Source organism: Sinohyriopsis cumingii, chromosome 16 (genome assembly GCF_028554795.1).
Source record: "Sinohyriopsis cumingii isolate HCF-2022 chromosome 16, ASM2855479v2, whole genome shotgun sequence".
Taxonomy (NCBI): Eukaryota; Metazoa; Mollusca; class Bivalvia; order Unionida; family Unionidae; genus Sinohyriopsis; species Sinohyriopsis cumingii.
Window position 1 is genome coordinate 78350580 of NC_142976.1, and position 15532 is coordinate 78366111.

The 15532-nt window shown below is 34.2% G+C and overlaps 1 protein-coding gene across 7 annotated transcripts in view; it reads left to right on the plus strand.

Annotated features, from left to right (window-relative positions):
- Window positions 1-15532, plus strand: part of LOC149780857 (maestro heat-like repeat-containing protein family member 1) — a 172993-nt gene that overhangs the window by 26317 nt on the left and 131144 nt on the right. For all 7 annotated transcript variants that reach the window (XM_089937944.1, XM_089937947.1, XM_089937945.1 and 4 more), the window contains exons 9-13: window positions 625-703; window positions 3363-3476; window positions 4492-4565; window positions 6761-6883; window positions 12021-12125. In XM_089937944.1, the coding sequence (XP_089794070.1) occupies window positions 625-703; window positions 3363-3476; window positions 4492-4565; window positions 6761-6883; window positions 12021-12125 (495 nt within the window). The remainder of the gene's footprint in view (window positions 1-624; window positions 704-3362; window positions 3477-4491; window positions 4566-6760; window positions 6884-12020; window positions 12126-15532) is intronic.

Consider the following 15532-nt stretch of genomic DNA (forward strand, 5'->3'; position numbering starts at 1 on the left):
TCAGTGTGAATTGTTTCAAAATGCACAGTACCTTTAAGGCCCACTTTTGCCATATGTTAGTAATTTGCTGATTGTGTGGAAAATGCAAACAGTCTTGACTAAAATGATCATTGTTACCTTCCATCCAAAAGTATACTCAGACATCCAATTTAATATGAAAATATTTGCTGACAGGTTCTTTTAGTTTAAAATATAATCAGGAAAAAATCATTTTAGAATAGGAAAGGTCTAATTCTTTGAGAAATTGAACTCAAATGAGTGAGATTTTGAAATGGTCCAATTATTTTTTCTAGATTTTTCCTAAAGCTGAAATTTCACAGATATGCATTTGGTGGGCAGCCAGTTAGCCTTGCATGTTACTGAACATCAGAATGAGCATTGGAGCAATGAGGTTCAAAGTTGAAAATGGAATTTCCATGTTGTAGATAAGTAGAGATTGGGGAGGGTTTGAAACTAAAGGTACATACACATCAGGCATATGGTTTTGAAGTTGGATTTATGAATATTAAGTCTTGTTTAAAATATTAGATATTGATGTTTTGAGGTGGAGTTTGGGTCCAGAAAAATTTAAGCTTTGTTATTCTTTTATATTGCAGGTAATTGTTCTTGTATTTCGTATTTCAGATATTCACGCCACCTGATTTTAACAATCCACTGAATGTTAAGAATCATAATGAAGTCCTGAGGTGCTTTGCTATTCTAGGTAATTTTCAACTATAAATGCATCTCTAATTGAAGTTAAATTTACAAACAGAATGCATGGAGTTGTACAGATGTAGACCCGGATTTTCAGTTATGTAATGCTCCAGCAGATTAGGGTCTGTATTGCTTATTAGGGTCCCACATTAAGACACAGGAACCCCACATTAATCATTGTTTCCATCTGTTTGGCAATCTCTCCATCCATTCACACTTATTTCAAATACCTTAGCTTCGCAACCCATACATATTATTCAATACCATTTGGTAGTGAACTGCCTATCACATGTATATATGTCTGTTAAATGTTAGGTCTTGTCAGGTTCAGAAATTGTGATGGAATTATTGACCTCTTCAATCAGTTTTTAATTAAATATATTGCTGTGACTCAGTGGTCTTAAACTAAGTAACAGAAAGAAACCAAACTAACAAGTTTTGTAAAGAAACAATTTAGTTTCCTTGAATACAATGTGATAATATAAAGGGAACTTACAGTATTGTGAATTAAATCCATATAATCCTAAATGTTCTATCACAAGTCCAAAAGTATAGAATGTTCTGAATGAATTCCAAGTATCTTCAATGTGCTGATATACCAGTACTCTTGATGTATCACAGTGATATAATCCAGAATGTCTTTGAATGATTTCTCAGTAATCCCAAAGCAGTGTTTTAGTTCAAACCTTTATGAGTACTTTGTAATTCCAATGAATAATTTAAATAATTCCTCTCAAATGATATCTGAACACAACTAAAAGTGATTCCACATACTGATATTAAAATAGGAATGAATAATAGCCCACCCAGATTCCTATTTTACAGACTTTCTCATGGCGTATTACATAACAAAATCCCCATGTTATGTGTCATTTTTCCATCAAATTCGTAAACAAGTTCACTTCCAGAATATACCAAACTGGTAAATAAGTTCAGGCCTTGAACTTAAATTCAAGTAAACATCATGACAAAAATCAAGAGGACAATAGAATTTTTAAGGGAAAAACCAAGATCCTGAGCTAAAATCCAAGTATACATTATTTAAAAAATGATATTAGTGAGGTAGGCCCCCAAATGCCTATCCTCAATTATTGACAAAGGTCAAGCACACATATAAATGAAATATACATTACAGTATTTAGACACAATTTTGTTTGTACAGTGTCTCACATACCTAGATGTTCCTTTTGTAGGTTTTGTCTCATCAGTTCCATTTGGCAGCTGGTAGACTGTGAATGGCAGCTTTTGGCATAGAACATTATTCATACACAGATGAAGAACAGATTAAACTCAAACATTTGAAATACTAATGCTTATTCATATAATTGGCATAGAAAGGAGAAAGATGGATGGATACTTAAGTCTTGTGTAAATAATGAGCTATAACATTTTTTTTTACTCCAACCTTACCCCTTTTTTGTACTCTCCTGATGTTTTGGTCATAAGGGGGAGATCACTCTATTAGATAAGATCCTGGTAGCATCTTTCCTAATAGAGCAGCTTGTAGTTTAACCCTTTCAAGTGTTTCTGTCAATATGATAAAGACCCCACCTCAATGCATACTGAAGTTTAGGTCTGATGAAAATAAGATGGAATTTATTTTAGGTTGATTGTGGTAGGATATATTTAATTTTTTACACTCTTGGAAACTGAAGTAAGAATGTTGTATTTGACTTGCTTTTATTGGACACATTAGTTCAGAATAATTAATAGTAAAACACAGTTGTTACAAAAATGATACAATAAAGTTACAGGATTAGCACAAGGAGAATTTGTATACCCAGCAAAGCATAACATACTTTATAATTAATATGCATTGAATTATGGATGTATTTTGGTAATTTTTCGGTCTCCAAGAGGTTAGCGGTAAATGAGTTTTACTGTACAAGGGGTGCTGATAACAAAATAGATCTTTCTACATTTTATAAGAAGCATTGCTCAGTGGCCATTTATGTTTAATAGTTACCAGTTACTCAATAGGAGATGGTCCCATGAGCATATGACATAGACTTGTCTCTGGCCTGCATCATTTGTTGTGTGTCTGCTATAAAGATTTTTTTGTAAGGATCCATTGGACCAGTTTGAATCAAATTCTGCTAAGATCATTCTTGCTTGAGTGCCTGTTGAATTTATTTTGAAAATGACATTTATCCGTCATCAGTTATGACCACTGTTCCTGAAAATGAAGAAAAGGTTTTGTTCTCAAAAGATATGGAGCAAAATGTAACCAATTTGAAAGATAGGATCCTGGTATCATGATTGTTCAGATTTGTAAATCTACCATTAGTTATGTCTGTAATTGCTAAATATAAGAATTAAAAATCATTTAGACAACAACTTCATAAAAACTGCATGACTGAATTTGACCATATCTGACAGAAAGGATTTCAACATCAGTATCTGAAGGCAATACCTATGATGCCAGTGTACCACAGAAATGGCTACTGTTGCTGAAAATATAAAATATTTATTATAACTTAATCCCTAAAAACGCACAACACTGTTATTGGATTTAATAGCATTTTGTCACAAGACATTTGAATTTATACCAATTACAGTGATCTCTCAGATTAAAAGTAATGGCCCCAATTACTAATAATTGAAAACTGTTCAAACAGCTTCTCACGTTTCTTACTTTTTTGTGTCACTTTCATTTTGTATTATAGCGAAGTCATTCTCAGGGAAGTTGACTGGTGCCCTGCTACAGAAGCTGGAGAGTTCTAATGAGAAGATACGAATTGGAGTCCTTATCATTTTCAAGCACCTGATCAATGCTGCCTGTGAGTATGAAGCACATCAAATATGCTTTTAGCTTTCATTTTTTTCTCAATGACTGCAGAATGTGAGTATTATACTCATTAATCTGGCCTGAGCCTTCATGTTGACCATTCAGTCCATTGATTGCTGAATGTAGAAGTTGTACACATAAATTTGGTTTGAGCTTTGTAATAGCTACAGTTATTCAGGGGGATCAACCATTTTGCTGGTGTCCGTTTTTCTTAAATCTATGGAGAATAATGTTCTCTGAATTTTTACTATGATAAATAGTTTCATCTAGTTGTAACATCTCAGCTTGTCATAAATAGTTTATCTAGCATATCCATCACCCAGTTTGATTTTTAAGTTCAATTGTACTACATTGAGTGGACATCCAAGAAATTGACTTATTCTGTCTGTTATGAGCAAGTGTCTGTCTCAATAGATAAGTAAAGGTTTTCATAGTATAAAATGATAAAATAGGTTATGTTAAATCCATCCATGATGGGTAGTTGTTTATCTAAATTTTGTGTTGATAGCACAAAGTGTTACTTTATTATTGTTATCAGTGATAAACTATTTTATTACTTAATTGCTGTTTTATTAGTAGTGAACTATTTATTTCCTATTCCTGTCAATATTTTGTTTATTTTCCTTGAAACGTAGTGACAGCAGTAGTCACAGGTGAGAGAGAATTGAATTTGAATTACTGCTACATGTGATATCATACATGTGGCTGAAATTTATAACTGTTTGTAAGAATGAAGCAAGCACTCTGGTGAAATTAATTTGTTTAAGCAGATGACATCTTTTTAACTAAATTAGGCAATAAAACATTTATTGTTACATGGGAACAAACCAAATTATTTGGTTCTCATTGCTGTGGACAGCCACATATATAATACACCTGCCCTCTGCCTATGTGACATACAGCAATAGAACACCTCGATGTCATATCACTTATGGGTGGCAGATAGTTTTCTATGCTGTCTTCATAGCCATCAACTTACTGTATTCTGTCTGATTCTCTTCTTGCAGCTAAAGAGATGGATGACAAGAAGGAGGTGGTTGTGTCAGGGCTGAAGATGATGACTAGTGAGACCAATAATAAGGTGACATACAAATAGTCTTTAGTATCAGTATTTATATACATAGAAAAGACAAAATATGAATTTATTATTTTTTATGGTTTGCCATTTTCCGTGGCCTACCAGTTTTTATGGCCTTCCAATTTTCATGGATTTCATGGTTGCTTTATACCGTGAATTAAAAGAAGAAAAAACAATATGGCTCTTTTATGAAAACAATAAAACTACTTTCACATTTCTTAAATTGAAGTACTTATGAAAATTTTATTTTTCCCAACTCATAAAAGAAATAAATTTGCATTATTTAGAATGGAGGTTTTATAATGGATGGTTTAAAAAAAATTATTTCACTAAAATGAAAATGACATGTAGCTAAGATTTTATTTAGTGTCAGGCAAATCTTGAAAGTATTGAAGATCAATAAGTATCAGAAGTAATTTATTTGGCTATGCTCATACACAGAAGTAATTTATTTGGTTATGCTCATACACAGAAGTAATTTATTTGGTTATGCTCATACACAAGTAATTTATTTGGTTATGCTCATATACAGAAGTAATTTATTTGGCTATGCTCATACACAGAAGTAATTTATTTGGCCATGTTCACACACAGAAGTAATTTATTTGGCTGTGCTCATATTCATATACAAATTCACCCTAGACACATAAACCCATAAGCACACACTAATAGTTGTGGTATTCATGGTAAAACCTGTTACGAGAGACTGTCCCTTCTTCCAACAAAAATTGGTTTCTCAAGACAGGTGGTCTCTCATGACAGGTTTGCACAAAAAGACCAGTTTCCAAGATCCAGTTTCAGAACAATTTAAAGAAAAATAACCACAATCACTGTACATATATTCTATTCTTTTTTAATAGTTCTTGCTAAAATATTGCATGCATTGATCTGAAAACAAAATTATGTAGCAACAAAGATTTACTTACATTTGAAGAGCACATGTACATGTATAAGCATATAAAATAGTTTCTGATTTACTCCTTTTTTGAGTGGTCTGCTCTTTTTCACTTCTTTCAGTTACAACGATTATTTTCTCCAGCGTTAAAATTTGTCTGAGGTATTTCCATTATTAAGGTACTAGATGTTAACCTTATTAGGGCTCAGTTGTAATATCGACTGTAAAGATGGTTTTGACAAGGCTTTGGGGAAATATGAAAAATCTTTACATGTACATTGCATATCTAACAATTAATGAAATAAAAATAAACAGTCATCTCGTCCAGAAACAGAATTGTTTACTCAGAGTCCATGGCTGAATTCAAAGATGCTGTACAGGAATGAACTCTACACACAAAGTATTAACCGGGTCATGCCAACTTGATGATGCTTGGTGATTGGGATGTAATCACTGTAACATCGGGGGGAAAAAACAACATACATCACAAAGCCTTTAACACTATCAGTCGAATCCTGCAAATGATTCTTACTTGCTGGTTTAATAGACAAAAACCTTATTTGCCCCCAGGGAAAATGGATTAAATCTAAAGACAAAACAATATAGGCAAACTCCATTTTTGTGTGTATTTTTTTATGTGTTTTTTAATCAGAACAATCTTTGCTGTTCAAGCCTCATTGTTACAAATTATTACATAAAGGTCATTGGTGTCTGTCTCTGTTCTCGCAATATGGTCACTCACAGGGATACTTAGTCTTTCTCATACATTTGTGTGGTAACAACAATATGGCTGGGAACCAGGCTAAGTGCTTTAATAATCTACATGTACTTAAGTCTGGTTTACAATAGAAAATATTAATGCTATAAGCATACCTAAAATATATCAGGTATTGGTAGCCAGACTATTTGGGACAGGGAGGGGCATATTGAGAACGGTATAAGCGATAACTTTTACAGGATCTAATTAAAGGTTGGCAGAGTTTATCCCCATTTTTGTGATGTGGTCATTCATAACAGTGGCAAAATGCATCTTTTGCCAAGACATCATAGTCAGTGGTTACATTAAGCAGGTGGTCGGTCACAACAGAGCATTTATATAATAAAATCGATCTGTACATACGTACATGAATGCGTGCACACACACACACACATACATTGAAGGCCACACTGTGACTCAGTCCACCTACAAGTACATATTTTGATTACCATTTGTTAATATATTCTTGTTAGAGGTGTTATTACTGTAGTTATTAGCATTAACATTATTATTTTTATTATAAACATTAACATTATTTCCATGTAGGTGAAGAAAGTTTTTGCTCAAGTGATTATTGCAATGGGTCACCATGGTTACATGGAGTTGGAGGGTGGACAGCAGATGATAGAGTTCATTGTCAGCCAGTGTGCTTTGCAAGATGATGCAGCTGTGAGTAGCTAGTGTGACCCAAATTATATATTACACAATTAAAATATGTTACCCTGATCAGAATACATTTGTAGAACATCCACAACCTTGCAAATCCAAACCTTCCAGGCTTTAAAAAAATGGTAACCACATCTTTTGATATTTTGGCATGTTTCAGTAATAAAAAAAGTAATAAAATGTCTGCTTGCTTGCTGAGAAAGAGATCAGACAAGAGTTGTCTTTTCTTGATTTGAGGGACATGTACCAAATCCCATAATTTGCTTGGTTACTGCTTCTGTTCATGTCTGGTCTATAGTGTCTCACAAGAGGCTTTGCAGATACCATCCTTCTTGTGCCTATTCATCATTCTGAACAATCTTTGAGATTTCTCGGAGCAGAAAACTATACTCTGTTTTATGTGTGCTAAAATTATCTCTCGTTATTGTACATTATGCACTTCAGGGAGTTTATTGTCTAAATTGGCTGTCCAGTACTGATGGCCAGTAGTACTTACAGTTTATTTCAGAACTTGTAAGGCGTATCAAATAAATGATAATTATTCCTAGAGATGTGACAATTTCTGTAATTGTCTCTTGCATTATCTTACTTGATAGTGTCCATTCACTCTAAGCATAGTGCAGCGCTGTACTAATTTCACCTATGTATGCCATTACTTTGATTTTTTATTATTAGAGGTATCAACATTACTGTGAAGGATTAAATTCTGGGTCTGTACAAATGATAATCACCCAGCTTGTAATGACTGTATGGGGTGTTGATTGGACCATATTTGTTTACACTGGTCTGAAGAGAGATGAGTACCAGTGAAAGCCAAAAAGCTGTCCAGCATGAGAGCCAAGTAGTGCTCTTCTAAATTTACTGACAACATCAGTATTGTTGCTGATGCTGCCACAGTTAATATTTTATGCCTTGAGTACATGAGGAAGAAATATTGTCATCCAGAGAGGGTCAGAAATCTCGGCTGTCTCCAACCTTCCACACTGCCATAGCTCTGCCATCACCAGCAGTGGCACAGCCAAATCATGCCAGCACTGAGCAGATTACTTACCAATCCTTGAGATCCAGTCACGACCTATTCATGGGAAATCAATCTGGGTTTTTTCAGACTATTTTACTTTTTGGGGTAGCCTTCTCAAGGGACCCCATCAGAGCATTGAACTGGTACCAATAAGGTTCATAGTCAATTAGACAAGAGAGCTCTCATTTGGTTTGTACTACTCACAGAATGACAGGAAGACATTTCAGCTCCTGCTCTTTCATTCTTGAACCATTGGGTGATCTGTTCAGATTACAAAGACCTATCTCTTGACCAGATAAATTGTGTATACATATTGGTTAATGAGGTTTGGCAGTTGCCACCAGCATGGCATTCAGGTGCAGCTTCTTCTTGATTGACATCACTCAGGAAGATCTGAGGTGACATTCTCCATCTTGTACCTCAGAAATATTTAATTCTAAATTGCTCATCTCAACCTGAATGGATCAGAATCATAGCCAGCTTCCCAAGATTTCATCAGCAGGATTTGTAGTAGAATTCTTTTTCTCAAAACCACATGCATTCTAACCTTACGTATCTCACATGCATTCTAACCTTACATATCTCACATGCATTCTAACCTTACATATCTCACATAAGACTCAAAGCTGCTTCTCATACATTATGAGGCCAGCCCTGCCGTAAGGGGATGTAACTCCCATCACTTAACTATTTATCAGATATGTTATGATCAACTAAATGTTTGAAGAATAAAGCAATTTTTAAATTGTTTTAAATATGTCTTTGAAAATACATACCCTATTATATGTGCACACCCTCTCAAGCTCACCAGCAGTTGTACCTGGGATACATGTATGCTTCTACTCCAGTAGTAACTGATGATTGATGGGATTGGTTACCTGTCCTTCTATCCAATTGGCATCTTTTCTAGCCAGGGTTCTGATGTTAACCCTATCAACACCTTGGCAGATTGAGCAAATATTTCTGTGCTTTGGGTCTGTGAATTTTATTGGATGTGGTGGCAAGCCTCCACAAGCAATGAAAATTAAGTTGTTAAAATTTTTTAACACTGTTAATGCATCATTGAAACAAGGGGAGCACACAACTTGAAAGGACGCATAAAAAAGCAATTTTCCACTGCCGGTCCATGTTTGTACAAATACCTTTTACTTTTCTGTTATGTAGTCATACTTTTAATGCAAAATATGCAAATTATCCTTTTAAAGTGCATTGACTCCACCATTTGGGACCTGTGTACAATGCAACACTGTTACATGCTGTTGTTTAGTTGGCATTACTAAGAGAGGCAACTCCTGGAATCCAATAGATGTTGCTAGGACAAAGCACAAAAATATCTGTTCAGTCCATCAAGGTGTAGATAGGGTTAACATATCAGAATCTTGGTTAGCGAAGATGTCTAATTGGACACCTGTCTTGTCTGACTTCATTTTGGCAGTCACTTTTTACTAAAACATGACAAAAGATGAGGTTAACTTTTGTTTTAGCTTAAGAGAGCCAGATTTAGAGGTAATGGGTGCTCATACGATGTTAACTTTTGTTTTAGCTTAAGAGAGCCAGATTTGGAGGTAATGGGTGCTCATACGATGTATTATTATAATGAGGTAAGCATTAATTAAGAAATATATTTTACTCCAATCATTGGCTTTTATTTCAATGACACAGCATCATCGGATTGCAGTAATTCATCATCTTACACGATCATGATGTATTAGTTTTTCATCATGCATCTGAGATCATTTTTCACTTTAATACAAAACAAATTTTTAAAACTTCTGAATAAAATTATGTCAGTAATAAAACAATTACAGACCTTTATTTAGTTGAATATAAAGTTTTGTGAACTGGTAAATGTGTTATATGGACCTTTGCTTTTTGCCAGTCATGATGAGGTTTACTTGTTTTTATGGGCATGTCTTGATGTATTTTGTAATGACTTTGTCCATTAAAATTTGCTTGTTCAAGCCATAACTTTGTAATCATTGGAGAGATTTTCATGAAACTTTTCCCCAACTAAGAGCCTCAGAGTAAATAATTCAAGACGATGAAAGAGTATTATTTCCACTGGGTAAATGGAGTGTCACATAACAGCTACTTTTCAATTTTCCCCCTGTAGTTATTTTGATACAATGTTAGGCTAGTGATAGATGACACACTGTATGATACAGGTCATAGCTGGGGTCCCTCCAACAGTGAGATGTTACAGAAATGATACAGAGATTACCTTGTTTCTAAAAACAGAATGTAGCTCCAGCTTCAGAAAGACATAATAATATGGCAGGCATGTGCTATTATTCCAGTTATAAAATACTGTTCTTAGAGAAAATGAATAAAGTAAATTAAGTTTTAATAAATATAATGAAGCAGTAACTAATCTGATTGATTGCTTTGTAAATACTTTTCTTGTTGCCTAACAACCTGTATATCAGACTGTCCTGTTCTATTCATACATGTCTTTTAACACTTTTATACATGAATTTTGTTAATACATTATAATACATACATACACAAACTGTTAAGATCCATTTTAGACTCATTATATTTTTTTCTGATTTAATTGTTTTATTGTTTTTTTCAAAGATTTAAAAAATTTACTTTTTCAAATTTAACAGAAATTTTTCTTTGCTAAATTTGACTAATGTTAACGGAAAATACCATAGCATGTGTACAAAGTCTGGGTATGAAACATTCCGGTTATGAAGTGACGTGTGTACCCAGCTGGACTCCCTCTCACACCATAATTTCAGTCAACATTTTTTTAAAAGTGCATGGTAAAAACAGATTGTGAACTTAGTCTTTTTATAAGTCCAGGCCCTTGAGTCTCTGTATCATTTCTGTAACATAATAGCAATTACATGATGAAGTAGCTTGTGCTGTAACATGGAGAACAAAACATTTTTTTTTTACTGTTAGTTAAAATCAGTGGATTTTTCTGAGGGGTATGGAGTGTTTAAGATAAACTTGAAAGTGTTCTTCTATTCAGAATGGGCACAGTTAAACCACTTTTTTAAATTAAAATGTACTTTATTCTTGTAATTCACTTCCAAAGATTTTCATCAGAATTGTACAAAGATCAGATTATAAAAACAACAATGATGATGATGTTGATGTGTTGGTGGTGGTGGTGATGATGGTGGCAGTGGTTATGATGATGATGAAGACAATTGTCGCTTAAGTGCTTACTTAAGCATAGTTTATACACAGCAATTGGTGACCCACTTACCTCCATTCTTGCAAATAGTCTGCATTAATATGCATGAGATGTATTAATACATCACTTGTCAGCCAATCAAAATAGTCCCAGCTGTCATGTACAGCATTCTTTGTTTCATTTGTTCTAGTTTGGAGCTGATTGTGACAGCATGCATATTTTGGTTGAAAAACCCGCTGCCATCCCCACCTACAGTGTTCAGTGGACACAGGAGTGTCTGCTACTGCATGTTGCTTACCATGAAAAAGCAGTTGTCCTAGGGCATTCACCTAATTCCATTCAGTTTATTCACCCAAGAATCTAATGTCAGCACTATATGGTGTATTCAAACTAAACCATTGAGTGAAGTCCACACAGTTGCTGCTGTCATCCCAACCTTCGTTGGACAGCCCAGTTTCCGCTGAAGAAATGTTACTCAAGGGTTATCCATAACATTCTGTCAAGGAGTTTCACAGACCAGCTGTGACCTCGGTACAACCAAGTTGTGCCATTCAGTAGCCACTGAATCACTCACTGACACAATGAACCAAAACAGTTTCATAAGTAGCAGCAGACAGTCCCCCTAGGCAAACAGTATAATTATAAATAAAAACTTAACTGGATCAGTGTTTTGTTGTGTATAAACAACTCCTTATATTTATTTGCAGGGAAAAACAATGCATAGAGGCAGAAAAAGTCAGTCAAGTTTTCATAACTGTTTTGCAACCATTATATAAAAGTGCCTCTTGGACAGCATGGCTGATGGCACATTGTGTAGTAGTTAAATGACATCATACACTATTATAGCTTGCTAAAAAAAATGCTTTATACTGGAATTTCCAGCCTCAGCATCTTAAACAAAAAGTTACATAATCAAAACACAAAGTATTGGGTTCCATGAAATGTTTATGTTGAGTATTCATTGTTTTCAGGGTAAGAGGTCCCCAGATCCTGAGTATATCAGTAACCAGGCCCTAAGGCACATGTGTGAGAATGTGTTGCAGCTGCTGACCAATACAGTGGAACAGATGGAATCTGTGAGTAACTTGATCCAATACAGTAGAACATATGGAATCTGTAACATTATCCAATACAGTAGAACAGATGGAATCTGTAACATTATTCAGTACAGTAGAACGAATGGAATCTGTAACATTATCCAATACAGTAGAACAGATGGAATCTGTGAGTAGCTTGATCCAATACAGTAGAACGAATGGAATCTGTAACATTATTCAGTACGGTAGAATGAATGGAATCTGTAACATTATCCAATACAGTTGAACGAATGGAATCTGTGAGTAGCTTGATCCAATATAGTAGAATGAATGGAATCTGTAACATTATCCAATAGAGTAGAATACATGGAATCTGTAACATTATCCAATACAGTAGAATAGTTGGAATAAGTGAGTAACATTATCCAACAAAGTAGAATAGGTGGAGTCAGTGAGTAACATTATCCAATACATTAGAACAAATGGAATCAGTGAGTAACAGTATCCAACAAAGTGGAATAGATGGAATTTTTAACATTATGCAGTACTGTAGAGTGGTTGGAATCGGTGAGTAACATTACCCAATACAGTACAACAGATGGAGTCTGAATAACAGTATCCAACAAAGTGGAATAGATGGAATGAATATGCAGCATTAAGAGATGGAGTCTGTGAGTAATATTATACTATTATGAATTTGGATGAGGTTAAAACATGACTATTTATGGACCAGTTTGGAGGAATATATACTAATGTCCGAGGTAGACATCAGTATGATTATGAGTCATATTTAGTACTCTGGTTGATGGCAAACTGGGCTTACAGCAGGACTTGGAGTCCATTATGCATTGTACACGATGTGTAGTACTTAGTATTTAGTCATATTTAGTACTCTGGTTGATGGCAAATTGGGCTTACAGCATGACTTGGAGTCCATTATGCATTGTACACGATGTGTAGTACTTAGTATTTAGTCATATTTAGTACTCTGGTTGATGGCAAATTGGGCTTACAGCATGACTTGGAGTCCATTATGCATTGTACACGATGTGTAGTACTTAGTATTTAGTCATATTTAGTACTCTGGTTGATGGCAAATTGGGCTTACAGCATGACTTGGAGTCCATTATGCATTGTACACGATGTGTAGTACTTAGTATTTAGTCATGTTTAGTACTCTGATTGATGGCAAATTGGGCTTACAGCATGACTCGGAGTCCATTATGCATTGTACATGATGTGTAGGAATCATTCATGGTGCTTCAGAATTGGCTTTTTCTGTTTGGACTTTTTTTTAAAAAACCACATTACTCATTTTTTACACCAAATTTAATAGAGTGCATTTTTATATCTTTGGTTTTCAAATGTATGAAAGTAATGCTGATTTAACATCAAGTATGGTTTCCATTATTAAAAGTTGGACTTAGACTTTCATATAAAATGTTGAACCATTTATGGCTATGTTCAACAGCATTCTTCCAGGAAGATCTTTAAGCTTTATGTATTGATGCTAAATCCATCTTCCTATACAGCTGTTATTGCTCTCAAGAACCACATGAATAATTTGGACCAAATTTAAAAGAGTATGCATGTCTTAAAGCTTGTCAGTTTTGTACAGGTGATGCCAACGTTCCATTTAATGCTGTGAATTCATTGTTTTTTTATTGGGTGTTAATTTTCATGGATTTTAAGCTTGCTACATGGATAAAGGTATTTTAAAAATTTAAGACAAATAGGTTCTCTTCTTACATCCATGAATGTTTAAAGCTATGAAATTGTCATTCCTTCTTCAGTAACGTTACCCATTCATTATAAGTCAGAAATACATCCACTGCCTTGCAAATCCAGCACTCCAAGCTAAGAAAGACATTGACCACATCTATGGGGTTGTTTTAGCAACAAAAGAGCTAAAAGGTCATCTCCTTGCAAAATTGTAAAAGAGTTTTCTGTTTTTTGAAAATTTACCTCTGAAGTCAAGGAAGTGAAAATGACCAAGTGGAACTAGCAGTTCTTTTTTATAGATGCACATCTGAAGTATGGTCATGCAGTATAATTTACGCTCAACAGTCATAACCAAAATAAAGGGAATTCTTTTAATAATAACTATGGTATACAAAGTCTTTTTTAAATAAATGTTATAACTAGTGAGGAAAATGGGAAATTCTTTTCTTTCTACTTTTTATTTATATGATCATAATATTATGTTGATATTCTTTTGCTCTTATCCTTTCATGGATCAGACTAAATATGAATTGCAATAAAACTCCACTTTAAAATGATTCCAAATTACTTAAAATGCAAATATCATTAAGAAATCAGAGCTAGATTTGAAACTGCAAATTTCTGAGATAAAATACAAACTTTGTACCTTATATTTTATCAAAGAGTCACATATAAAATTGTCATAAATAAGCTTTTTGCACTCTGAATGTAGTATTTTCATTAGTTTTATGCATATTAACATCAAGCTTACATTGGGTACATGAATGGACACTAGATGTTAAGCAGTGTTGATCTTCAGTACTGGAAATGCTGGAAGATGCACACAGATTCATTCTCAAAATACAATTCTGCATCTGTGCATTTCAGATTGATTACAGAATAAAGTTTTACTTGGTCAGGATGAAATGATAAGTTGTTTTCCTGACCCCTTTCTAGGGGATATCACTCTCATGTGATTTTTGGCAAGCATGTGACTTCTTTAGTATTTGTAAAACAATCTGTAATATGTGGTAGATGTCTTTCTTAGCATGGCAGGGCTGAATTTGTGAGATAGAAGATGTATTCCTAAAATATTTTGATGTGATAGATATTATCAAAGAAACACACATAATTCCAAAATAGGTTCTTGCAAAAACTTGACAATTTATACCTTTGAAAATAATGAAATCACAGTTGTTTTCTTCACTGTTTATACAAAAGACTTGATCAGTAATTTCTTTTTTTTAATTGTAAACTTTGGCATCGGCCTATACCTCTGTCAGCATTTTATATGCCTATGCCTTGTTTTGATTGCACTTGTTCATGCATTCAGATAATAGTAATTGAAATTTATGAGTGAGGTTCAATCTAATTAAAATACGCTCTCCTCAGCCCTAGGTGGAGATCCGATGGACACAAGTAAGAGGTCAGGTTCTTTTGATTTTGTCCTTCACCAATCAAATCACAACTTTGAAATTTCTGAAAGTGGCACATGTCATTCAGAACAAATCATTACTTATGGTAACTCATCCTGTTGCATTTGCAGTGTTTGTCTGATAGGCTACTGAAAATGAGTGGACTGGGAATTTCAAAGGTCATGAAACATGAACTTTTATTGGTGTCTATCATATCTCTTTGTAGGATTGTGAGATCTGATTTAAATTAAATTGGAAGGAGATTGCTAAATGAAGTGACATTTTAAACTTGTTCCCTGTCTTCTGTAAGCATTTTTGACTGGTTCCCTG